This window comes from Orcinus orca, chromosome 9, assembly GCF_937001465.1.
Source record: "Orcinus orca chromosome 9, mOrcOrc1.1, whole genome shotgun sequence".
Classification (NCBI taxonomy): domain Eukaryota; kingdom Metazoa; phylum Chordata; class Mammalia; order Artiodactyla; family Delphinidae; genus Orcinus; species Orcinus orca.
In genome coordinates this window covers 55,712,059-55,739,395 of record NC_064567.1, presented here as the reverse complement: position 1 = coordinate 55,739,395, position 27,337 = coordinate 55,712,059, and the positions used below count along the sequence as shown (strand labels likewise).

At 35.1% G+C, this 27,337-nt stretch overlaps 1 protein-coding gene and 1 pseudogene across 7 annotated transcripts in view; both read right to left on the bottom strand.

Moving 5' to 3' along the window:
- Positions 1-27,337, bottom strand: part of ANKIB1 (ankyrin repeat and IBR domain containing 1) — a 159,358-nt gene that overhangs the window by 15,527 nt on the left and 116,494 nt on the right. For all 7 annotated transcript variants that reach the window (XM_049714739.1, XM_004265609.4, XM_033420491.2 and 4 more), the window contains 7 exons: positions 26,853-27,061; positions 25,587-25,675; positions 19,948-20,092; positions 18,122-18,288; positions 11,997-12,085; positions 5,607-5,737; positions 205-339 (listed from right to left, as the gene is read on the bottom strand). In XM_049714739.1, coding sequence (XP_049570696.1) covers positions 205-339; positions 5,607-5,737; positions 11,997-12,085; positions 18,122-18,288; positions 19,948-20,092; positions 25,587-25,675; positions 26,853-27,061 — 965 coding nt within the window. The remainder of the gene's footprint in view (positions 1-204; positions 340-5,606; positions 5,738-11,996; positions 12,086-18,121; positions 18,289-19,947; positions 20,093-25,586; positions 25,676-26,852; positions 27,062-27,337) is intronic.
- LOC101274002 (40S ribosomal protein S6-like) lies at positions 20,688-21,790 on the bottom strand (annotated as a pseudogene).

Below are 27,337 nucleotides of genomic sequence, written 5' to 3'. Positions count from 1 at the left end.
TTGTCTAATCTTCACCAATATAAAAAAAGGAAAATTAAAAAAAAAGCTCAAGTTTATAGAGCTATTTTGTTTAAATTAAAGGCTACTCTAAAGTGTATTGAATTTAAATGCCTCATTATAGTAAAGATAGGAAAAGAAGAAATGAAAAACACTGCCACTGGTATTAAGTGGCTTAGAGATCTTGGCTTCTACAGTTCTCTTTACCTCCACAGTCATTTCCTTGGATTGTTCCTCTACATGCTGAATGACTTCATAGCGAGTACATCTGTAATAACCTCCTGTGGAAGAACTATGTTTTTTCCATTCTTCTAGGCAAATCCAGCAAAAGTCATACTTGCACTTCAAAAGAAAACATATATGCAAATATCGCCCCATGTTAATATGCAAATTATTTTCTAAATTCCTGTCAACCAATTTGTAGAGATTAAATAATCCTGCCTGTGTGACCAGGAACAAATCTTCTCAAAGACACACCCTCCTCTTTTTGAGGTTTTCTCTGGAGACCTTATGTGCGCTATGGAAAGATGTGGGGGTAGTTTAAAGTTATTGCTTATAAGGATAAATTAAAATCATAATATTATTAAGTAATCTCAAGAAAGCTTGAAAAGTATCAATGGGATATTCTTTCCAAATAATAAAACCAGATCCTGACAAATGTTTCATTTTTCAGGTGCATAGTAATCTTACCTTGGTCTATAAAGCTCCACCAGTGTATTTGAAAACTTCTGTTGACTTTGACAAACTGATTTTTAAACTGGGAATAAGTTAAAAAGGCCTCTAATCAGAACAGCTAACATAAAACCTATTTCTCATTTTAAAAAAAAAATTCTCTTTCTTAATTACCATAATTCGCAGACAATGCCAAAAAATATGAGTATTCCAGTATGAAAATATATCTTTTTCTCTCTTAAATGCTTATGGATTTTGAGTCAGAGAGATCTTTCCAATTTAAATCTATGTTTTCTCCTGGTACTTTTAGAGTTTGTTTAAAAAAATATTTAAATATTTGATCTGTTCAGAATTTATTTGGGTATTCAGTATGAATTAAACTTTATTTTTTTCCACATAGCTGCCCAGTTGTCTCAATACCATTTACTGAACAGTCCATGTTTCTCTACTGGTTGGAGATGCCTCCTTTACCATATACTGAATTCCCATTTATGTGTCTATTTTCTGGGCTTTCTTTCTATTGTGTTTCATTGATCTGTAGATTCATGTACCAGCACCATGCTGTCTTAATTACTGAGCCTTTATAGTATGGGTTACTGTTTGACAAGGCTAGTTCCTCCTCACTGTTCTTTTTCAGAGTTTTCTGGCTCTTCTTACTTTGTTTTTCCATGTGAACTTTTAATTAGCTTATCTAGATGCAGAAACAAAACCTGTTGGTATTTTTTGTTGGAATCTTTCTATCCAAGAACTTTGTTATCTTTCTATTTGTTTGTCGTCTTCTGTGTCCTACAGATAGGGGTCTTAACATTTTCTTCATGTAAGTCTTATCCATTTCTTAAGTTTCTTTCTAGATAAATGAGGTCTTCTTTTTCAGTATATATTCTATCTGAATGTTACTGGCACACGTGAAGGCTATTACTCTCTGCATATTACTTTTGTACTCTGCTAGTTAATTGAATTTTTATTGTTTGCAATAGTTTTTCAGTTGATTCTTGTGGGCTTTCTAGATATACAATCATGCTGGCTGTAAAAAATGACAATTTTCCCACCTCATTTCTAATTTTTATATCCCCAATTTCTTTTCATTGTCAAATTATGTTGACTGGTATCTCCAGTCCAATGTTAATAATATTTGTGATGGGGAGTATCTTTATATTGTTCTCAATTTTAGTGAGAGTACCTCTAGTTTCCCCACTAAACATCATGCTAACTTTTGGACTAAGAGATTTATTTTTATCATGCTATTGCGATAAAAGGAAGAATCTATCTATTCCTATTTCTTTGTGTGTCTTATAAAGAATGGTTGTTGAGTTTTTGTCAAAGGCCTTTTTGGCATCTACAGAAAATTTACATGGTTTTTCTTCTTGTATCTACCACTAAAATGAGGTACAGTAATAGCTTTCTAAATATCAAACCATTCTTGTATTCCCAGAATAAACCCCACATGATTAATTAGTCTTTTTTTAAAATTAAAAACATGTTTTTCATTGAAATATAATCGATATTCAATTATTCTTCTAATGCACTCTGCTAGATTACATTTGCTAATATCTGTATTTTCCCCTCCAATATCTTATTTAGGACTCATGCATTCTTCTTCATAAATAAGACAGATCTACAGTTTTAATTTTTATAATCTTGTCAAGTGCTGGTATCAAGGTTCTACTCAGTTTATAATAATAATTTGAAAGTTTCCATTTTCTTTTTTTTCTTTTTCTCCTGGAAACAGTCTGAATCACATTGGAGTTACCTATTCTTTAAAGCTTTGATAAAACTCTATTGTGAAACTGTTAGGGCCTATTGCCTTTAAAGGAGAGATCACTGAAAAACTCTTTCTTCTACGGAGTGAGTTTGTTTGGATATTTCTTCTAGAGTTAGTTTCAATAAATTATATTTTCTTGGAAAATCAGTCCATTTCAAAACCAAGTTCAAATTTATCTGCAAGAGTTGAGCAAAGTTATCTCTTATTATTATTTTACTTTGCTTTGTTTATTGATTAGTCCCCTTTTTAAAATTTATTTATTTATTTATTTATTTATGGCTGCCTTGGGTCTTCGTTGCTGCACATGGGCTTTCTCTAGCTGCAGCCAGCGGAGGGCTACTCTTTGTTGCGGTGTGTGGGCTTCTCATTGTGGTGGCTTCTCTTGTTGTGGAGCATGGGCTCTAGGCGTGCGGGTTTCAGTAGTTGTGCCATGCGGGCTTCAGTAGTTGTGGCTCATGGGCTCTAGAACGCAGGCTCAGTAGTTGTGGCACATAGGCTTAGGTGCTCCGTGGCATGTGGGATCTTCCCGGACCAGGGACTGAACCCGTGTCCCCTGAATTGCCAGGTGGATTCTTTACCACTGCGCCACCAGGGAAGTCCCAGTCCCTTTATTTCTTATATTGTGTATTTGAACTCCCTCACCCCCACATTTTTCTTATTGCAAGCTTTGTGGTTTATCTTATTTATTTTCCTTCAGAAAACCACTTTTGGATTTATTTATTAGTTGTATTGTTTTTCAGTTTTTGATTCACTGATTTCTGATTAAAAAAAATTCTTCTTCCTTGTTTTCAAGTTTGTATTTATTGAGTCATATTCTTAATTCATTCCTTATTTTGTATCATTTTAAGTGAATAAGGCTATGCACATTTCTGAATTGCTTTAAATATAGCCCTCAGGTTCTGAAAAAGTAGTTATTTATAGAAATTCTTTAATTTCCATTTTATTTTTACTCACGAGTTGTTTGAGAGATTTTAAATTTCCAAATGAAAAGGCTTTTTGTAACTTTATTATTCATTTCTATTTTATTCCATTATGATCAGACAATGTTGATTACACCACTCTATTTTCTGGATAATTATTTAGATTTTCTTTGATGATCAATGGTTAATTTTTTTGGTGAATGTTCCATGGGTACTTGAAAATATGGCATGAGTCCATCTTTTCAGGATACAGAGTCTGAATATATAGTAATCAGATATACCTTAGTCATTATGTCAAGTCTTATCTTCATTAATTTTTTCTCTACCTGGTATGTCACGAACAGAGAGCTGAATTAAAGTCTCTGTCCTCATTTAGCCCTTCACAAACATGTACTTACACAATAAATTGTGTACCTGTTTCAAGGTTCTGACAGTATGCAAGTTCTTTTGTTGCCTGCTAAAAGCAAACCTTGTGCCTGATTTGATCCAAGTACCCTTCAGTACAGCTCCATTGATCTCTCAAAATTAGTGGCAAAACTTTCTACAAACAGCAAAATTTTACATTCTATGATAAGAAAAAGAATATAGAACTTTAATAATTTTTTATTTTTTAGTTGCAGCATAGTTTTCCACAGAGCCAGATCAATAAATTACTATAAGTGATTTAAAATGTGTAAGGATGCAATATTTAAATAGCTTCCTGAAAATTATCTAAAGGGAAATGAATAAAGAGAGTTTTTAAAATAAATGAACTTATTTTTATAGGGCCAAACCTGTCATTCTTTTAAAATGTTTAACAATTTGATTCCAGAAAGTAAAAACTATCTACTGAGTAATAATCAATATTGAAGCATTAATAAAGGTATATTATGATTTAGTCATTGTGTTAGAAAATAGATTCAATTACATATTACCTGTTGTCCCACATTTTAAAAAAACTATAAAAGTATAAACACTTCCTAGATGTCTCCTTTTATGTCATGAGAATTACTCATCAGTTTCCTCTATTCAATGCAAATACTTCAGATGGTTAAATAAGACTACATTTACATAGTATGTAAGTAAATGTTTCTTTTATATGCAAAAGAAGTTTAAGCAAAATCTGTTTAAGATAAATTACCTTACATCATTAGCCTGATTAATTCATGAAAATATTCATTCACTCAATACATATCTATCAACTACTTACTGCTGGTAGGTGCTATGACTGAAATAAAGGTAATGTTGGATCCCGCCCTTTTATTAGTAGCCCAACTGCTGATTTTTATGGTCAACATGTATTTTTTTTTTACACATCTATGTAGTCTATATCAGACTGTCCAAGAAAAAACTAATATGGATGTTGGAGATAGGACTGCATATAAATGAAATAATTTTGGCCTGATCAGCTAAACTAATAAGCAATTCTGAGCATTTTACTCAGAACACTACTAAGTTTTTCTTCTTAGGAAATCATTGCTGTCTCACTAAGACAATTCATTCATGTTACTTTATTATAATATAAAATCATCTGGTAACTGTCATTATTTTTGAAGTCATAATAATATTACAGTTAAGCAAAAATGTTCATAAATGTAGGCATGGATTAATAGAATATTATTAACTTAATTCCAGAATATTTGTTTTAAATATGGTAGTTTCTTTCTATGCAATCTAGGTCAGGAAGGTAGCCTTCTAACAGTAATTATTTATAATAATTTTTAGCCAAGTGACATTTTCATTTTCAATATAGTAATGAGTTACTTATTTAATTGATGATTTCATTAGCAAACCTAAAGTCTGCCCACTGTTTCGGGCACCTTTCTTATATAGACACCAGGATTTAAATTTGGACTTAGGGGGATTGCTTGGGGCCTGACTTGGACCTTGAGACTATGCTGTGTGCTCCAAAATCAGCTTTGCAAGAGATCTATGTAAGGTAGCACTCGATCATTTAACATTATTTATATATACACAAAACTCTCTCAGAATCCTCACTGGGGGAGTGGGTGACTGGGAGGGAAGGACTCAGGCATTTCTGATCTGGCCAAGTACCACTGAATCCTTACCTTTATTTTTAACATTCATCATGATTGTAAAATTCAGTAATATAAACCAACATTTATGTTATTTAACAAAGAATGTAGAATACAATCTTCTAGAATCCATCTGAAAGCCAATAAGATACCTATGCTTACAGCATTTCTTCTTTGGATTCACAATCAAATGAAGGTTCTAACTGCAAAGCATGTATTGTACAATCCTCTTTAACTTACCTTAGCACACTGCATGTGATTGCATCCCTCATTCTTCTGTATTGGAGACTTACAGTTAGCACAAGGCTTGGAGTTAGTTAACAACCAGAGACAGTTGGCAGCATCCTCATAAGCTTCACTAACTCCCACAACTTTGGGATATAAAGCACAAATACAGAAATAAATGATTTAGTGTACAACTCCAGATGGAAAAACACTCAAAGTTTTCTTTGCAGGTGGTCTCTCAATTTTAAATATATACTTATTTTCCTATTAGGGTCTATGGCAAAGTTTTTACCCATGATTATTTAAGACAAAATAAAAATGAATCCAATGACATGTCTGAAAGTAAATTCATCATTTCCCCCAAATCTGCTCCTTTGTCTATCTCCTGTCCTGTTAAACGATATGATCTTCTACCCAGAATAGATCCAGGAAGAGCATGATCTTGGACACCTTCCTCTTTCCCTCATCTACTGTGTCCCATTGATTCTATCTCTTCCTCTTTCATATCCATCTTCTCTCCATTCCCATTTCTTATTGCTTTAGCTAGGATCGTCCACACCTTCTTCCCAGACAATTAAAACACAGAAACCAACCTAGCTCCCAGATCCTTCTCCCCCCACCCTCACAACCCACACTATATTGCCTCTATAAAGTGATCTTTTAAAAATACAAATCTTTAAATCTTCTAATTGCTCCCCACTGACTACAAGATAAAATCAAACTGTTTTAGCAAAGAATACAAAGCCCTTCATGATTTGGCCACTAACTACTGGTAAGGTCCTCCCACCCTCTATCCCCACACTAACCTTATACTCTTCATCATCTTAAACTCTGTTTATTCTACTTTAATTTGAGATCTGCACTCTTAAAGAATGCCAGGGTTTTTAAAGACTCTAACTTTTACATTTTATGTTCTATAAATCTCCACCACCACCCATGCAGAGATTTAGGGGCTGGAGAGAGTGGTAGACACATAATTAAAAAATTATTTTTTCCTGCAAGAATGACAGTAATGAAGTTTGTTTTCTAACTTCAAGTACATAGGGAAGTTCTACCTTCTCTTTACTGAAAGAGATGTCTGAAAATCACTTTGAAATCCTTGAGAGTAGTCCATTCAGTTAAGACCCTCATTATATGCAGATATTCTAGGAAGGGTTGGGTAACAGGTTAGCCCTACTGTTGAAAGCAGGGGAGAAATCAGAAGTTTTGAAGTTTAAAAGAAAAAGTTACTCAACCCCCAGATTTAATGGAGAGGAAAGGCGACAAAGGTTTGGGCTGTCTGACCCCTGGGAACTGGCTCTGCATATGAACTGGAAGAGATGAGCACCAGCAACAGCCCTTTGATGGAGCCTAGCAGTGGAGGAGTGGAGGCAGGGGGTGTCTTGCTGCAAGGAACCCTGGGTGCCTACCGACTTAAGTTTGTGTCAACAACAGAACAGCAGCTACTGCTGGACTGTAAAGCACTGGTTTTCAATTCCACATAGCAGAGAGAAACAATAGCAGCAACGAACTGCTCAGACTGCACTCCATTTCTAAGGCCACTTGGTAGAAGATGGTTCGATTAGGGTGTGGTGCAGAGCATGCTCAGATAATTTGGTGGAGAACAGGAGTTTCAGAAGGAACATACTATACTTAATGGCTATGAAGGTCAGCTGTGAAGGTAATGCTGTTTACAAAGGGTACTGCTATAAAACCTAATCACTAAGTACAGTGTCTAATTTTTGTTTAAAGTAGTGGCCTTTCTCCTCCCTTTAGCATCAACATTATTTTTAGCTCAGAGTCTCCAACATATTCTTATGACCTTTATTGTCCATTGTTATAATAAATAAAGCACAAAGCCATTAAAACAAAGCAGCTGTGTGGCCTGCAACATTAACAGTTTTATTCTCCTACCCTTGGAGAGAATGCTAGTTTCTGACTGCATTCTAGAGGATTATATGAAGTAAATCATGCTCAGAAAATAACCAACTATTAGTACAACAAAAACTTGAATGGGAAGAAATGCCTTTACTACCTGTGCTCTGAACATGCTCATTTCATACATCTGCCCTTTGTACATACTTTTCTCAATACCTGCAATACCCAAACTCCCTTCAATCTACCTGGTGAGTCTTCTCCATCCCTACTGACTTCCAAACTCTTCACTTCAGATGCATGTCTAATATAGCTTGATCTTCTTTCCTTAATAATCTAGTGTGCTTTTAGGTCTCTTTGTAAGAAAAATTAACTTCATTTAATCACGTATTACAGTATAAAAATCTCAGATCTATTAGTAGAATCAACATGTGCTCAAGTGAAAACAAAGTTGCTTTTAAAGACTGAATTCTTAAAAGACTATTGAATTTCATTCAATAACCATTACTGAGTATGTACTATGAAAAAAACTGGTCTTAAATTTTTATAAATTAACTATCATTTCACAGAAAATATAATCATTCCTGCTTCTTGCTCTGATAAGCTGCAATACAGGCAGTTTCAGTACTGAAAAACAGTATTTCAATCTTTATATGGAATTAATTCTTTCAACTGAGCTCAGTATATTTTCTAATATTTTTCTGATCAATTAGATTTTGTCACTCCTTTTAAGTCTCATAACTCAAAGACTTTGGAAAACTAGGGATAAGGGAGAAAACGATCTCATGAATCTACAAGTTCGGTTGAAAATTCTTATGCCAAAGATATGTGACCATGACCCAAATTAATATGTGAACCCAATACAGCATTAAATCATACTTTTCTTTTTTGGAGTATTATTTTTGTATATTTAACAGTGATGTTCTACTTAAGTATTACAGTGGCCTATTATTGTTTGCTTTAAGCCTTACCCTAAATTTCATAAACTTAAAAGTGGCCATTAATAGTCTACTGGTTACCACCAAGTTTCACTGTGGTGATTACACATCAATACAGTGAGACAACTTTTTCTCAGCAATGGGGAATTTTCTCTGCAGTCTTGGCTTTGGCTCCCTTTGCAGTGGACCACTTGCGGGTGTCCTGTGTCTCTTGCCTCCTATCCAATTTTCTAAAGTTCCTCCATCTTTCTGAATTAAAATCCTATTTGGGACTCTTTGAGGACTATCTTCAGTTTTTACTTGAGGTCTCCCTATCTCTGGCCACCAGAAGTAACCACGTATACACTGTGTTCGTATACACTGTGAACGTATACACTAGGTCTTCTATTTCTCTTCTCTCTTCATTATCAGGATCATTATCTTATGCAAGGACAATCTGTCAGAGTCCCTCCAAAAATCTGTACTGACTAGCCAGGTCATTCTCCTTCTTCTTCTCTAATAAGACTTATTTGTGAATATGGAATGATTGATCCAATTTTACATTGGCAAGGGATAACTAAAAATAGTCACCCATTTCAAAATACTTGCTTTATATCTCAAATCACATACTTCTGGCCATTTTCTCCTCAAGAATTAAATACTATACTGTACTAATTACTTCTTGTGGTGCATTAACTCTTTTAGGCAACTGGTAAGTACACTAGATTAATAACTTAATAAAATGAAAAGTTATCTTCTTACTTCTCCTGTAAACACCTTTCCTCTCCCATCTGTATTGGCTGTCTTGTTCGAGCCCTTATGTTCTCTCACCTGGACATGTTGAAGTTGTCTCAGAAACAGCTTTCTTACCTAGTATCTCAATAGCCCCTAATTCATCATCCACACTTCCACCTGAATGATTTTTCTAAGCAAACATCTTCAGTTATCACTTTCCTACTCAAAACTCCTTTTTGGTGTCTCGGGGTAAAGTCAGACCTCCCAGCATTACATATAACCCCCACCCCTGCACATGCAGTCTCATCTCTCACTGCACCTTTGCACTGGTTGAACTGAATTATTTGCAGTCCTTGCATACGCCATGCTATTTCACAGCCTTACTTTACCATGAGCCTAGAATGCCCTTCCTATTCTGGTCTGTGTGAAGAACATCTATCAGTTTTCAATACACGGCTTATGTATCAATTATTTTATAAAGCTTTCCTTACCTCTTTCCTAGATGATCTCCTAACTAATCTGCTCCTTTGTCCCTCCCCTCCCTCACAATGTATCACAGGTATACTGTTCTCTCACACCACCTTTATACTTATTTTTCTGAGTTTTGTACATACCTGTCTCCAACTCTAAAATGTAAATTTCAAGAGCATAGAGGGCATCTTATTTCTGTACTCTAACATAAAACAGCACTAAATAAATGCTAAACACATAATGAAGATACTATTTAAAAGCAACAAGTTACTCCTAAGTTTTCTCAGCATTTTTTCTGAGCTGGAGACAAGCACTTCTAAAAGCCACTGGACATCTCCACACATATGTCCTGTAGGTACCTCAGGTGCAAAATGCCCACAACAAAATTCATTATTTTCCCCTGAAAATTACTCCTTTACCTGAATTTCCTAATTTCACCAATGACATCATGATCTACCCTGTGACCCAAACTAAAAATTCACCTTCCTACTTCTGACCTAACTCTCCTTTAGTCTACCCTTCCTAGTTATCAGTTATCTTGATAAAAGTATCTTTAACAATGCCACTTCCCTATCCAAAAAATGCATTCTATGGCTTATTCTGTTAATAGGAAAAATTCAGACAATTTGGCAAGAACCTTCACAATCTGGCAACACCTACCTTTCCAGCCTCATCTCTCACAAATGTCTCCCCTGGACCATAATTTTAAACTCCACAGAATGTATAAAGAAATGCAGGTAGGTGGGCAATAGCAAGCCATCTCTAATAGAAATATAGATGTTTCTAGGTGTCAGAAGCAGGAGAAGAAAACAAAATCCAGTCGTCTTGTCATGTTTAAAGGTGTTGCAGGGTAATGGTATTAATCTCTTTATGGAACTCACACACATAGACATACTCATACACAGATAGGGCTAATGGGTGGGTATCCAGAGAGCAATGGCAAGCTCTATCTGGTATTCAAGAGAGAGATACAATGAACCTGGGGAACAAAAACAATCTATACAAATCTTTTTGATTTGGGAAGCAGGTACTCAAAAAATATTTGTTGACTGAATGATGAACGTTCAGGACAGAAATGATTAATCAGCCCTCACTAAAAAATATCCTAAAATTATCCACTTCCCTTTGCTCCCATTTAAAGGACATGAGCCTTCTCATCATGTGAAAGGGATCGTCCTCATTGTCAATGAATAAACTGGTATTCTGGTTTACCTAAGTAGTGTCTTTTCCATGGATCTGAATAACACCGAGTCAGTGCACAAAATCGATCTTGTGAATATAAACTGCTGAGAATAATCTCTCGGGCAATGGTATATTGCCCAATATAATACAAGCCTTTAGGGACTCATGGCTGCCAGCCAGTCTCTCCCAGTGTCACTTCAGCTGCTGACATTACCTACCACATCTCTGCTTCTGTGGATATGCTGAAACCCAACTCATATCTTGCTGCTGTCAGGAAGATTCCTTAACATTCTCTGTCCCCAATGTGAGTTAGTTGTTTCTGTTTTTGTATTCTCATCTTTATCCAACTGTGTTAGTTAACATATGATACTGTAATTATCTGACTGCTTCCCTTCTAGCCTCTGTACTCTTTGAAGGCTGGCATCATCTTTATTATGTGCTTTGCTCATAATAAGTGTAGACGAAGTGTGTGAATTCTTAATCCTCATCTGCAATACTTCAAACTAACACTATTCTTTAAAATGTTAAAAACCACCAAATTAGTTATCATTTATATTAATTTTATGACAGTTGTCATAAAATATTTACTTCAGGAGGTGAGAAATTATGGCAAAGCAGATATATTTACTTGTCAAACATGGGAACTGCTATTAGGAAGGCTAATTCAAACCCATTCTGTTTCCCCTGTGTCACTCAATCCAATCTGTTAGCTTCCTATCTGTACAATGGGACAACCAGCATCAATCTCATAGCATTTGTGTGAGGATTAACAGAAGTAATATATTTATAGACATCTCAGTAAAAATTAGTTATAGACATGGCATTTAATGTAAGTAAATCTACAGAACCACATAAGAAATTAACTTGCCTTATCCTCCACTGTAAGTTTCCAAGGAAATAAGAAGCTTCCTCTCAGTACAGATCATACATTTCTTCTCATGAAGTACAGAAAAGCTAGTTAGCCCACCCCAGGATAAAAGGGAAGGACTATAGGAGCAGAACTTAAATGTGACCCCTGTTTACCCTGGAGTCCTAATAAGTCCATTAGAAACAGGGAACCTGTCTATGCTTTCCCCCCCTGGTATCTCCAAAAGGATGTTGGTTAGAGGGGTTAAAAAGGCGGGCTCTCGCATTAACAAACTTGAAAACTTAAAACTTCATTTTTAAATGAAGACTCTAAGAAATAAAACCATGTTATCTTTTGAATGCTATTATAAAATATGTAGCTATCTAAAATTCCTCTTACGTTCTTCTGGTTTCATTTCAGTTATTTTTTGTAGCCAATTTTTCCATGTTTGGCAGTCACAAGGCTCATGGGCTTCACCAAGGCACTCCCTAAAGAGGAAAACGTGGAAAAGGCAATTTAAAAGTATCCTTCATCAACATCAAGGTAAAAGCACAGGTGGGAAGTACTGTTCCAAATGTAAAGTTGAGAACACTGAGGCACAGTGACTACTGAGAGATGAAGCATTTCAATAGAGGAACTGGAAGCATGATTCTAAAGCTCAATACCACTAGGACAGATTTTCTTTCATCAGTACATTTATTCACACATTTTAAAAAGTTCCAAATAGATTACCTAATATTTATAATTTAGCCTCTCATGCCTTAAGAGCTGTAAAGTATTTTTTATCAATTGGGTTCTGTCTCAATAATAGTTTAAATTCTTGCAATTCAATGGGTGTTCCCCTGCCCAGCAGCATTGCCATTACTCAGGAGCTTGTTAAACATGCAGAAGAGCAGGCCCCATGAGACCTACTGATTAGAATCTGCATTTTATCAAAATCACCATATGACCCTTCTGCATTTTAAAGTTTGGGAAGTACTATTTTACATCACATTCTTGTCATTACTTTTACCTCTGAATCCCCAAGTAACAGCAAGGGCAATCTAACTTACTTTCAAGTTTGATAAATTCCAATTTTCTGTCTTACTGGAATTTGGCAAATTTTTATTTAAATAATTAAAACTGTAGCAATTTATTATTTGTAACTTAATTATATATTCTTTCTATAGGTATATAAAAGTCAAACATTAGGGACTTCCCTGGGGGTCCACTGGCTAAGACTCTGTGCTCCCAATGCAGGGGGCCCAGGTTTGATCCCTGGTCAGGGAACTAGATCCCACATGCCACAGCTAAAAGATCCCTCATGCCGCAACTACAGATCCCGCATGCTGCAACTAAGATGCAGCACAGCCAAATAAATAAATAATAAATAAAATTTAAAAAATCAAACAAAAATGACTTAGAGCCTTTACGAATTATTTAATTCAATATGACATTATATTCTATAGCACAAAGCTAATCATTCTAGTTAATAACAAAACGTCATTTTGGGCAATGAAAAACCCAATCTATGGGTGCCATCATCATCACCAGTCTCATTTTAAACAAAGATCTTTTCTTTTTCTTAATTTTTTTTTTTTTCTTGGCCAAGAGGCATGTAGGATCTTAGTTCCCTGACCAGGGATGGAACCTGCGCCCCCTACAGTGGAAGCACAGTGTTTGTTTTTTTTTTTACATCTTTATTGGAGTATAACTGCTTTACAATGGTGTGTTAGTTTCTGCTTTAGAACAAAGTGAATCAGTTATACATATACATATGTTCCCATATCTCTTCCCTCTTGCGTCTCCCTCCCTCCCAACCTCCCTATCCCACCCCTCTAGGTGGTCACAAAGCACCGAGCTGATCTCCCTGTGCTATGCGGCTGCTTCCCACTAGCTATCTAGTTTACGTTTGGTAGTGTATATATGTCCATGCCACTCTCTCGCTTTGTCACAGCTTACCCTTCCCCCTCCCCATATCCTCAAGTCCATTCTCTAGTAGGTCTGTGTCTTTATTCCTGTCTTACCCCTAAGTTCTTCATGACATTTTTTTTCTTAAATTCCATATATATGTGTTAGCATATGGTATTTGTCTTTCTCTTTCTGACTTACTTCACTCTGTATGACAGACTCTAGGTCCATCTACCTCATTACAAATAGCTCAATTTCGTTTCTTTTTATGGCTGAGTAATATTCCATTGTATATATGTGCCACATCTTCTTTATCCATTCATCCGATGATGGACACTTAGCACAGCGTTTTAACCAATGGACCGCCAGGGAAGTCCCTAAACAAAGATCTTGTTTACAAAGTTTAAGTTAAGAAGACATGCCAACTGACAGGTAGAGTCTTAACTAACTATGAGGTAACATTTCACTATATTAAGAATGTATCAATTCTACTTCATACCCATTAGGATAGCTACTATTTTTGAAAAACAACAGAAAATAACAAGTGCTGGGAAGGATGTGGAAAAACTGGAACCCTTGAGCACGGCTGGTAGGAATGTAAAATGATGCAGCTGTTATGAAAAACACTTTGGTAGTTCCTCAAATAGTTTCAACAGAACTGAAAACAAGGACTCAAACTTTTACACCAATGCTCATAACAGTATTCACAACAGCCAAAAGATGGGAACAACTCAACTCTTCACTGACATATGAATGGATAAACAAAATGTGCTATATACACTCAATGGAATATTAGCCATAAAAAGGAATGAACTTCTGATACATGCTATAACATGTAATGAATTTTGAAGACATTATGCTAAGTGAGATAAGCCAGACACCAAAGGACAAATATTGTATGACTCCACTTATATTAAATATCTAGAATAGGGAAATTCATAGAGACAAAGTAGAATAATGGTTACCAGGAGCTGGGGTCGGGGAGGGAGGATGGGGAGCTATTGCTTAAATAGTTGTGGAGTTTTTATTTGGGATGATAAAAATGTTCTAAAATGGATAGGGGTGATGGTTGCACAACACTGTTAATGTACTTAATGCCATTGAATTGTATACCTAAAAAATCACTAAATACCTGGAAAGAATAACTTAATTTTCTTAAATTTCTGACTTATTACCAAATCTGGCATTTGGGAAACCTTTCCCATAACTGTGGTTTTATACAGCTCCTTAGTAACTTAGTGATAATTTAATAGACATTAATAAAATATTGCATTGATTAAAAGTAGAAGTAGATAGCATCTACAAAGTAGATCTTTCAAAGTAGATCTTTGAAAACTAACACATCAGAGAAAATAAGCCTGAACTTCTCCAAAGTACAGTACAGTGATGACAATGCTATCAGATGTAATAGGTGACTGATAATCTGGATTATGCCATGTGTAGGAAGACAGAGTATACTGATAGAAATAATGAAGATACTGGAATGTTCTACAGATACTGGAAAACTAATTTCCTGAAGAAAGCTTTAACCAAGACACCAATGACTGGTAGCAAATACTCTGACAGACAAAATGTAATTACACAGGATAGTGGGAAAAAGCATTCTAGGTTCAGTTATTAAGGGCACAGAACTTGTTGGTGAACAAGTTATAATAGAAGGGGTTATCCTGTGGTGGGAAGGAAAATGCCTACTCCTACCTTCCCTCCCAACAATGAATATATTCAGTTATATCCAAGCAGACATCTCTTGGGGATAGCTCTCAACTGATTCTGTCACACGTAGTTCTTAAAAAGAAGAAACTGTTATTGGCATTTCTTGTGGTTTTTGCAATCATTTTTAGAAAATATTTTTGAACTTTTGGGGGAAAGAAAGAAGAAAACCCTGAATCACATGCTTTTATTTTATAAAGATCTCTCTTGCAAAGCTTCTTTTTGCATGAAGCAGACTTTCTTTCTCTTTGAAACACTAGATAAGTAAGGGCAGCAGAATTCTACTTAGGATTTCCTTTTTTTCTTAGAATTTCTGACTATAGGCAAAGCTTTTATACTATATGAATACGAGTAGGAAGCTATGTAAAAACAAAAATTGCAAATTAATGCTTAGAGAGGTGAAGCAATGTAAAAATCCTAGAATATACATATATCATATACCTACATATATCAATCCTATAGCTTAATGAATTTCAAAAATGAAAGGTAATAAAGTTAAGTCCTGAATTGCTATGTCAGAAAATGATGATACTATTTGCTAAGTTATCTACCACCCTTATAATAGGAGAAGGAGTAAATAATTACCAAATGTGATCTTAAATCCATGTGGTCATCCACAGATCCCTTAAACTGGGATAAAATTCCAAGTAGGGCCTGTGATCTTGGCATATAGTTTCCAATGGATACTGAGTATAACCAGCCTGATATTTTGGGGTGTGAGAAAGAGTAGCTGACATATTTTCTCCAAACACTAGACTAGAAAGGTACAGTTTATAGCATCATATATGTTTATTGGCATATATAGCTTTTAGAATCTAATCTACCTTGGTAGGTTTTTCCATTAGTTTCCGTATTTTCAGTCAAACCAAACTTACTACTTGCAGCATACAAAGAGAGGTGGGGAAGAATACAAGAAAGTAAAAGGTAATCTACAGTGAAAACTAATAAAAGCTAGGCCACAGAAACCACAGAGTTTAAGAAGACAATGCCAATCACAGATTTTTCTTTTCCTTTCAAAACTTTATTATCCTCAGATGGTAGCAAATGTTATCATCTTCTTAATCTTCTATACATTTTACTAATCTATGTTTTCCATTTTTGTAGCCTCTCCACCAATCCTCTTAATCAGCTTTTTTCATCCAGGGGTGCTTACCTGAACCAGAGGGCTCAGAAAATGATTTTCTGAAGGATAGTACATAATTAGTACCATTCTAGATGGGGTGCTTTAGGGCACTAGAGCTTAAGTTTCTCAAGAAACTAACTTCAAAGAAGAAGCTCCTTTATTTTCTTCTTTTAATATTCTTACTAATAAAGTAGATTCATATTAATCTAAGGACAATTTATATGCAAACAAGTAAGCTTGTGTGTATTCAATAACTCACTTCTCATTTCTGTTGCTGGATCCTTATCTCTTCTGGTGGGATAGTGAGGTAGAATTAGGACTCAACCATCAAATAGTAAAACACGTAAAACTAAAAATTAGGAATTTGCTTTTTAAATGTTTTGAAAAATTATCTTAAGGCATGTGGATATAATCTATTATTCAGTATTTTGTTGCTATTTTACTTGCTGAACCTGATTTAGCCATGAAAGTAGTAAATGTGGTTTTCCTTTCATTAATCACTATATTCAAGCACTTAGCCAGAAGCCTCGCAAGCTTTTTCTGTAAAGGGCCAGATAGTAAATATCTTGGGTTTTGCAGGCCATATGGTCTCTGTCACAACTACTCGATGCTGTCATAGCCTGAAAGCAGCCACAGACAATAGGTAAACAAACTGGCAATGAGTGGGTGTGGCTGTGTTCTAATAAAACTTTATTTTTAAAAATTGGTGCAGACACTACTTTGCTGACACCTGACCTAGAATTCAGTGCTATATATAGCTTGGCAGTTCAAGAAATATTTTTAGCTAATGATAATGATGATGGGGTTAAGAAATAGACCTTTCACGGTAGGGATATTTCCATATCTGCCTTTTTACTGTCTAGCAGTGCTACAGTTTGATTTTGGTTTCTGATAAGCATACAAGTAAAGGTTAGAGTTTTATATCTACCTCAAGTACAATATTTCCTTGCATATGTAATAAATCTGGAAATGAGCAAAAAGCATAACAAATACTATTTCTTCTTCTGATCACTTAATTAACTAAAACAAAAACAGTTATTATAATTGAATAAAGTATAACGCGGATGTCAGACAAACATACAGTCAAGAGACTATACATAGTTACATGGCCTATCCATTACTGATTTATCATCAGTTCATACTTACTAAGTATTTATCAGGCACTAGAAATTAAATAAAACATAAGACACAAACTGGTTCTTAACTGGTACTGTGCATTAGAATCACATAAGAGCTTTTTTTTTTTTTTTGAAGCCCCACTCCAAAATCCACTAAATCAAAATATCTCTTGTCGGGGTCTAGAATGAAAATTGGGAAAAGCTGTCTTAATAATAAATTCTGGGCATGCCTGGTTAAGAATCACTGCTAGAGACTTCTACTTTAAGAAACGATGTTAAACTCTAAACATTTTCTAATCTATGGTGAGTAATTTGGTATTAAAGTTCAAGTGCATGGGCTCTAGCACCAGAGCTGGGCTTTAATTCCATTTCTGCCAATTCCTAGCTGCATAACCCTGGGCAACTCCTCTGTGCCTAAATTTCCGTATCTGTAAAATGGGTATAATAATATCACTCCGTTCATAGCATTGTTAGGAGAATTCAATATTTGAATATATTTGGCAAGGTGGCTGGCACACATCAAGCACACAATAAATGTAAACTATCACCACTCTTTACATATTTTTTAATGAATAAGAATGACATCAAAAATACTACAATTTAAAGGCCTGATTCAAAGTATAAAGTCTCTTTAAAAACTGTCAGAAAGGTGATTAGGCTATTCCAACTTGTCTTTTACTGACCAGCAGAAGAGGTGTCCTTTTCCACAGTCCACAGCAGGGGCTCTGAGCAAGGGGAAGCTGAGTGTATCAGACCCAGATGTGTTTGACCCTTGTTTTGTTAGTCTGACTGCTCTTTCACAGCCTGGAGTAGGACACCATTTAATGGCAGGGTTATTTTCAACAAAGGCCTGTTTAAACAGCAATAAAAAAACATAACAAAACATTTTAACTCTCAATTCTAATAGGGAGTGTACCCCATGTCAATTTACTTTAAAGCAAAAACAGAGTGAAATAAAAAAACAAAGCATAGTCAGTCTCAAGAAACACTTAAAATAGTATTGGGATATATAAAATAAGAAGGAAAAATGTGGCAATTACCTTAGTAATGACATGACTTTTAAAATTTATGTTTTCTTTAATCTAAAAACCAAGTAGATGATGATAGAGTAAAAATGCTGTAATTTAAATACAGAAAATGTGTAATTTAAAAATGTTTGCTCATACAATGTGCCACTTTTCTGATGAAAAATAATTTTTATAAATAGAATCTTGTGATTATTAGTTGCATCAGAACAGTAAATTTCTAAATGGTACTCTAATAATACATAAAAATCAATATTATAAACATAGAATTACCATATGATCCAGCAATTCCACTTCTGCATATATACCCCAAATAATTAAAAGCAGGAACTGGGATAGATATTTGTACACCCATGTTCATAGCAGCATTATTCACAGCAGTCAAAAGGCAGAAACAACCCAAATATCCATGGATGAATGAATGCATAAACAAAATGTGGTATATACATTATTGGACTATTATTCAACCTTAAAAAGAAAGGAAATTTTGATACATGCTACAACATGAATGAACCTTGAAGACATTATGCTAAGTGCAATAAACCAGACACATAAGGATAAATATTGTGTGATTCCACTTATATAAGATGCCTAGAATAGTGAAAGACATAGAGACAGAAAGCACAACAGTGGTTACCAGGGGCTGTGGGAAGAGGGAATGGGAAGTTAGCGTTCAATGGGAACAGAGTTTCAGTTTGGGATGATGAAAAAACTTCTAGACATGGAGAGTGGTGATGGTTGCACAACAAAGTAAAAGTACTTAGTTCACTTAAAACTAGTTATAATGGTAAAGTTTATGTGTATTTTGCCACAATAATAAAAAAAAGAAAAATGTAAAAAAAAAGTCAATATTAAGATGCTTTCTATGTTAAAGAAACAGTAGGACTTCTTTTTTAAAAGTCCATGTATTAGGGATTAGACCATAAAAAAATCTGAACAAGACAGTTAAAATGTAACTTTTAAATCACACGAAGATTTGCGTACACTTCTGAATAACTCCTGAGTGAAAAAGAAGATGGGGAAAAAAAGATGAAATAAACATTATAATTTGTTTTATGAAACTATTACTTGAAATTAAAAAATCCATAAATTTCCAAGTTGATAATCTTTATTTCTAAATATTTACACTGAGGAGTAAAAATATGTCTTCTGGAAAATTTAAAATAGTTCCTATTTACTTTGAACGTTATCTTGATCAATCAGTTATAAAAGTTCAACATGCAAATCAATGAATAGTTTGGAGCGATAGTTTTATTTTTTTTGTAAACTACTATTATGGCTTTTTGCTTTTACTTCTATCATGATTATAAAATAATGCTTTAGTTTAAAACTTTAATTTAGGCCACCATTCCTTTATGCTGTTTTTCTGACAAAGTCAGAGTCCATTACTTTGTTTTCAAAAATAAAACAAAAAAATTAAAATCTGTTATACAGGTTTAATAAAATTTAAATTTTGGAAATCACACAGATAATTGGCAGCATACCTTAATATCAAACTGTAGGTATCGTTTGTCCATCTCCTTAGAAACTACGCTTTCTATGATATCCACAGGAACAAGTTGGAAGCAATCATATGCAGGGCAGAAAATGTTGTGAGCTTCACCTTCTTGAATTTTCAGATTCAAAAACCTATTAAAATTATCAATTGATAGAAAAAAGGCAAGGATATAATTTGCACATTCTCAGAATTTTTTCTTGATGCTGAATTTTCTGTTAGAGTATAATTAAAATATACCAATGAACAAACTGTGCAATATCAATTGTAATACATTAATTCATATAATTCACAAACACTGAACACTTATTACCTGCCAAACCATTCATTATATATGTATGAATATTTATATACAGATCTATGTTTTATAATTTCTTTAACTTTGTTTGCTTTATCCTCTTTAAAAATTTGAAACAATATATTTAACATTAAAAATAGAAATAAGTGGTTTAGAAAGGTCATATTCAATTCTCAATATTCTACACCTTTAAATTAAAGAGAGCAATGGTACAGAATTAAACCATAGATAATTCAAGAGATTTTTGAGGTGGCATTGGAATACAGCATAACTTTTTGAAGAAAAGGTTTTCTGCTTATATTTCATTTAGACAAATATTAAAATGAGTTTCATGTCCTATTCTAGGCACACTAGTTGAGGTAGTACAGAAAAGGCATCCTGGAAAGTGGCAGGAATCTAGCCCAAGGTGAATTAAGTAGTTAACAGCAAGATTTTTTTTTTTTGATGTCTGATCGTATTTATTTGTTACCCTAAGAACATCTCATTTTTGACTGGACTCAGACTTAGAAGTAGAGGCTCTCAGAGAGGACAGCCTCCGTCTCTTGGCAATCTGTTCCTGGCGTTTTTCTTTGGCCTCCTTCATTCTCTTGGCCAAAAGTTTAGCACATTCTGCAGCCTCTTCCTTATTTTTCTTAGTACGCTGTTTCTTCAGAGCAATTTGCCGACGTTTGTGTTGCAGAACACATGGAGTAACAAGACGCTGAATCTTGGGTGCTTTGGTCCTAAGTTTCTTACCTTCTTTGTTTAGGGGCTTTCTCACAACATACTGGCAGACATCATCTTCTTTAGAGAGACTGAAAGGTTTGCGGATTCTGCTAGCTCTTTTGGGCCCCAGGCGACGAGGCACAGTAGTATCAGTGAGTCCAGGAATATCCTTCTCCCCTTTTTTACAATGACCAAATTGAGAACGCTCAGATTGGCATCCACAATGCAGCCCCGCACAGATTTGCGCTTTCTTTCTCCAGTCCTCCTTGGTCTGTAACAGGAATGCCCCTTACTCAGTAGCAGGCAGACCCGGCCATGGGTCAAGACACCCTGCTTCATGGTGAAACCCTGTTTGTCGTTCCCACCACTGATTCGGACCACATAACCCTTCCACTCTTCAGGCAGAGCGTCAGCACCAACTTCTGTGGCCATACACTTCTCATAAAAGGTTCGAAGTTTTCGTTCATCGTCCACTTCAATGAGTTTCTGGCAGCCAGTGGCCGGGAAAGAGATGTTCAGCTTCATTCTGAAGCTGCCGACCGCCTCCGAGGCGCCACGAAAAAGAGCAACAGCAAGGTTTTATATTAGAGAATTCCAGGTCTGCCACCAACAAGTTATATGACCTTAAGCAATTCATTTAATTGTTCTGGGCCTCAATTTCGCTATATGTAAAACGGAGATAACAATATGTACTTCTCAGGGTTGTTATACAGATTATATGATATAATGTATGTGAAATATTTACATGGTCCCTGGCACAGAAAAAAGAATTCATAAATTTTAGTGAGGGTTTTATCATTAATATTTCCCATGGAAAAAGAAGAAATAAACTTAAAAAAAATTTTTATTTATTTATTTTTGGCTGCGTTGGGTCTTTGTTGCCGTGTGTGGGTTTCCTCTAGTTGCGGTGAGTAGGGGCTACTCGTTGTGGTGGTGCACGGAATTCTCATTGTGGTGGCTTCTCTTGTTGCTGAGCATGGGCTCTAGGTGTGCGGGCTTCAGTAGTTGTGGCATGCGGGCTCAGCAGCTGTGGCTCGCAGGCTCTAGAGCGCAGGCTCAGTAGTTGTGGCGCACAGGCTTAGTTGCTCCATGGCATGTCGGATCTTCCTGGGCCTGGGCTCAAACCCACGTCCCCTGCATTGGTAGGCGGATTCTTAACCACTGCGGCACCAGGGAAGCCCTGAAGAAACAAACTTTTTTTTTTTGCAGTACGCGGGCCTCTCACTGTTGTGGCCTCTCCCGTTGCGGAGCACAGGCTCGGGACGCACAGGCTCAGCGGCCATGGCTCATGGGCCTAGCCGCTCCGCGGCATGTGGGATCTTCCCGGACCAGGGCACGAACTCGTGTCCCCTGCATCGGCAGGCGGACTCTCAACCACTGCGCCACCAGGGAAGCCCGAAACAAACTTTTGAAGTGTGAATTTCCCTTGCCTGAGGAGACATATCCAAAAAAATATTACTAAGAATGATGTCAAAGCACTTACTGCCTATGTTTTCTTGTAGAAGTTTGTGCTTTCAGGTCTTGCATTTAAGTCTTTAATCCATTTTGAATATATTTTTGTGCATGGTGTGAGAGAGAGTAGTCCAACTTGATTCTTTGTATGTGGCCATCCAGTTTGCCCAGTACCATTTATTGAAGGGGTCATCTCTTCTCCATTGTATATTCTTGCCTCTTTTGTTGCAGATTAATTGCCCATATAAGTGTGAGTTCATTTTTGGGCTCTCTATTCTGTTCCATTGATCTGTGTCTGTTTTTGTGCCAGTACCATACTGTTTTGATAACTGCAGCTTTGTAGTAAAGTTTAAAATCAGGGAGTGTGACGACTCTAGCTTTGTTCTTTTTTCTCAAGATTGCTTTGGCTATGAAGGGTCTTTTGTATGTCCATACAAATTTTAGAATTATTTGTTCTAGTTATGTGAAAAACATCCTCAACAATTTTTTAAAGTGTAAAGGGATGTTGAGACTAAAAGTTTGAGAACAGCTAACTGCAGAGTTCCTTTTTTCACATAGCAGGATTCTCTTCCTTTTAGCTATGAATAGGTTCCCTGTAAAGTTAGATATAATTTACCTTAATACTTATAGTCCCCTGTCAAAGTGCACAACGTACTTAGACATAGTTACTATATAATGATGTTTTTGAATTTTATGTATTCTAAATACATCAGAGCAGGTTTAACTATCTCTGGGGAATTAAATGACAGAACTGCGAAGACCTCACTGAAGAAAGGATCATCTCTCTGTGAGCCAGTCTGCTAATTTTCAGCAACATAGAATTTCTCACTAAATTTAAAAGCAGAACATAGAGTCGATGAATGTTAGTAAAAGAGAGAAATCTGGGGCAAACTTTTCCTATATTTTTATCTTGTAGGTCAGGTTCACAGATTATATCGTAAGTTCCCACTGTTTATTATCAAGCTTAGTAAGATGGTAATAACTAACATTTACTGAGTGGTTACTATATGCATTTTCCATATATTAAGCCATTTAACAATAAACTGGCAACAATCCTATAAAGTGCTCACCACTGTCACCATTTTATAGTTTAGGAAATTGAGGCACAGGAAGGTTACCACTTAGTAAATCAACAACTAATCAGTAGCAGGAAGGATATTCTAGGCTGGGTAGAAAATAGTAATTTCCCTTTCATTTAAGCCCTTGGCATAGATGCTTCAAAGCATCTGTATAGACTGATGAGATAAGGGGGTAGAGAAGAGTAAGATAAATTAAGATGTTTTCAAAACTATCTAGGGACTTTTAAAAATTCTTCCTTGCTTCTTAGACTGAAGAGTTTTTCTATATGCCCATGAAAGGACTGCAATTAATTTTAAAATGGTTTTATTCACATACGAGTCACTCAATCTGGTACTTGTTTTACTGATGCTTGATTTGACAAGAACTACCTGGTAGGAGAGAGGAGGAGTATCCTAGGTAGGCTGATAAGGTACCATGGAAAACAATAATTAGATCTTTCAAATTTAAATCTTACCATTAAGTATGGGAGATGGTTCCTGTGATAGGAGTTTGGAGAGGAAGGTCAAGGAAGTTCAAAAAAATTCAAGTAAATCCCTTAGAAGGGCTCAATTTTCACAGAGAAATCAACATCAACAGTAACAAACTTGGTAGAACCCAGATAATACTTCCTAATATAATACAGTTGACAATTTTAAGCTAAATAAAGTACTAAACCTGTGGAAGATTTTCTGTGCTCAGAACCAGCTCAAAGTTTGCTTTGTGTTGTGAGTTCTGACCTCTGCCAATTAATTTATCTGTATCAGCTGCACTGATTTGATCCTATCTAATTAGATTCAGAGTAGAGTCTAATCTATGTTTTAAAAAGAACAACCAGATATTCTTATTTATTCTGATTTTTTTAAAGCAGATTATTTTTCCCTTCCAAATAAATAATATAATATACAAATCCATTTATACAAATATAAATCCAAATATAATCTTCCCTTATATCCCAATTTGGAAAACAGATAAAGAAAATGTACTCAAAATGAAACCACAGTGACAGAAAGAAGATCAGTGGTTGCCTACAGATGGGAGGTGGAGGGTGGTGGTGGAAGGATAAGAGGGAGGCGGAAAGAGAAGGGTGGGAAGGATTTCAAGGAGAAATGAGGAAACTTTTGGGGGTAATGGATATATGCATTATCTTGATTGTCATAATGGTTTCATGGGTATATATGTATGTCAAAGCTTACTGAATTATTTATTTTGAATATGTGTTTTAGTGTATGCTATCCATACCACGACAAAGTTATTAAAAAAAAACACAAAATTTCCTCAGGTTCTTGCTCTTTCACGCAACATGGTATTCCCTAGTTCCCTATACTTGGTTCCTAGTATTCTACGAAAAAGAACAGTTTGAAAACTTTTTCCTTAAATATTAGTGATATGCTTTGCTTAGGTCATAATCATTAGATTTACGTGTCTCCAGAGATAACCTGATAACGTATTGCTCATTATATTGATCTTCTTCATTTAGTTTATAAACCTCTCTCAAAAAGTACAACATTAGAGCAACATTAAAGGATGGTGAGAAAGTATAAATATTGGCAAGGTAATGGGAAGGAGAATAGAGATAAACATGAGGAGGAAAATAAAATTTCAGTTTGTAATATAGACCAACCATGCTTAGCAGAGACATCTAACTTTGAATTGATTAAAAAGGAATTTTAAGCGTCCATATTCTTACAGATTTCCAAGGCTATCTGCTTGTCACAAAAAGTTCAGAGAAAGCATAAAAACAAATGCTTAAACAATCTTGGGATATAAGAAACTGATTCTTTATATTGAGGTGCAGCCTTAAAATTTACAATAGATGAGAAAACTTATTTACCTACATCTGCTTTGTTCCCCAAAGTACCTTACATTAAGCAAAATAACCTTAATTACTAAATTAAATAATTTTACTAAATTAAATAATTTTACTAAATTAATAGATAGGAAGATGTCAAAATAAAAACAGAATTCTTCTTTAGTAGTAAAATATAACACATTTGAGTGTAACTCTGAAACCAATATAAATAATCCATATCATTAAATACTGAAAGCAAGCAATTTTATTGCCAAATCAGAGTGTTATCATGCAGTAAGAAATACTAAGCTGCGCATATACTCACGACTCCCAACATCCTCTACAAAAGTCATGTCCACAGGGCATATCCACTGGGTCTTCAAATACAGAAATACTGCACATACAAATGTCACACTGGAAGTGAAGAAGAAAATGATTTAAACAAAGTCATACCTTGGAGATAGAACATCTCTTTGTTCATTAGCTTATGGCAAAAATACTAGCATAGTAATTATAAACAGTGTTTCAAAGTTATAAGGGAAATTAAAGTTAGTGTGCCTACCTTTGACTAAATAACAAATGCCATGCTTATCTCATTATAAATTATTGTGGGATTTAAATGTTTTAATGCAAAAGTGAAATTCTTAAATTCCAAACGTATGTGTTAAATTAGTCAGCAACTATTTGTTTGGAAAAGGAAATACAAGAAACAAATCATTGCAATCTATTCAAGTCAAGATCAAATTGCTCCTTGCAAAATAACCAGTTCAATATCATGTCCTTCACCCTATACGCACCCCAGAAAATCTACAAAAATGGAGTAACTGTTTTTTCAATACAGCAACTCAGGATATTCAGAGGAGCAATTTAAGGATTTCTACCCAGGGAACCATGCTACAAAGCTGTGTATCTTCTAAACAATAACTACCTTTATAATGTTACAGATGTGAATTACAGAAGTAGGATTCTGTTTTCCAAGAAGGTCCAGATAAAATCTGGAGTGCATTCATATTTATAACATATTTTGTGTGGCTGAATCATTCGAGAAACATAAAAAGTTCCTGTAACAGTACACCAATGGTTTGCCAATTAAAAATGCACACAATGGCAGTACTGTTTCTCAATAAAAAGCAAATATTTATTTTGGAAATGTATCCAGATGACAAACTCCAGAAGTTTTACTGAAACAAATACATAATCATCAACATATGATAAATGTCTTCAGAAAAATATAAAAATATTTTCATATCTTTGGGTTTCAGGTGCCTATCACAAACTCAACTTTTAATATTTCAGTATGGTGTGCTCAAAACTTTAAGCAATTGGAGATTTTAAGTGAAAATATTGTAGATGGTTTTCCCAAATTCTCTTATGTTTTGTTTTAAAAGAGAAAAAGAAACCCCTTTTGTTTTTCAATCTGTAATTCAGAGATCTCAAAAATAGTCTGTGATAATAAATATTTACCAAAGCATGAAATAATTGAACCTTTTAAGTAGGGTATAGGATTCAATTACAAGAATTATGACTAGAGGTTCCATGAAACAATATTAAAACTAAAACTAAGGGAAGTACACTGAATACTAAACCATACCAGACTGGTGTCCAAATCCCCAGGAGATAAACTTATTTCATCTGGAGAGGTGATGGAAGAACGTGTAGTCCTTGGAGTTCTTGGAGAAGGGAGTGTGTCCCAGGCATTATACCCACTTGGTGGTGGAGTTGGCATTTGAACACCTGATCGTTGGCAGCAGTTCTCTGGGTTGGACATCCAAGCTTCAAGTAATTTCTCCCTGTCCCAATCTTTAAGAAAAATAGAATGGATATCTCTCAAATAACAGAGAAAATACGGTGATGTTTTAAGAGCTTCATAATAACAAAAGAGAATAAGTTAGAGAGATATAGGTCATCTATGGAAAAAAAACTATTTGTATCAAAATAGTAATCGCAAATGAATGTTTATGATTTTATATCCATTCATATTTTTAAACAGAATTTAAAGTTTTATAATTTATCATGGCTTACAACCATGTCAATATCTAATAATATGGTCAAAATTTTCAGTCATTTCTACTAATA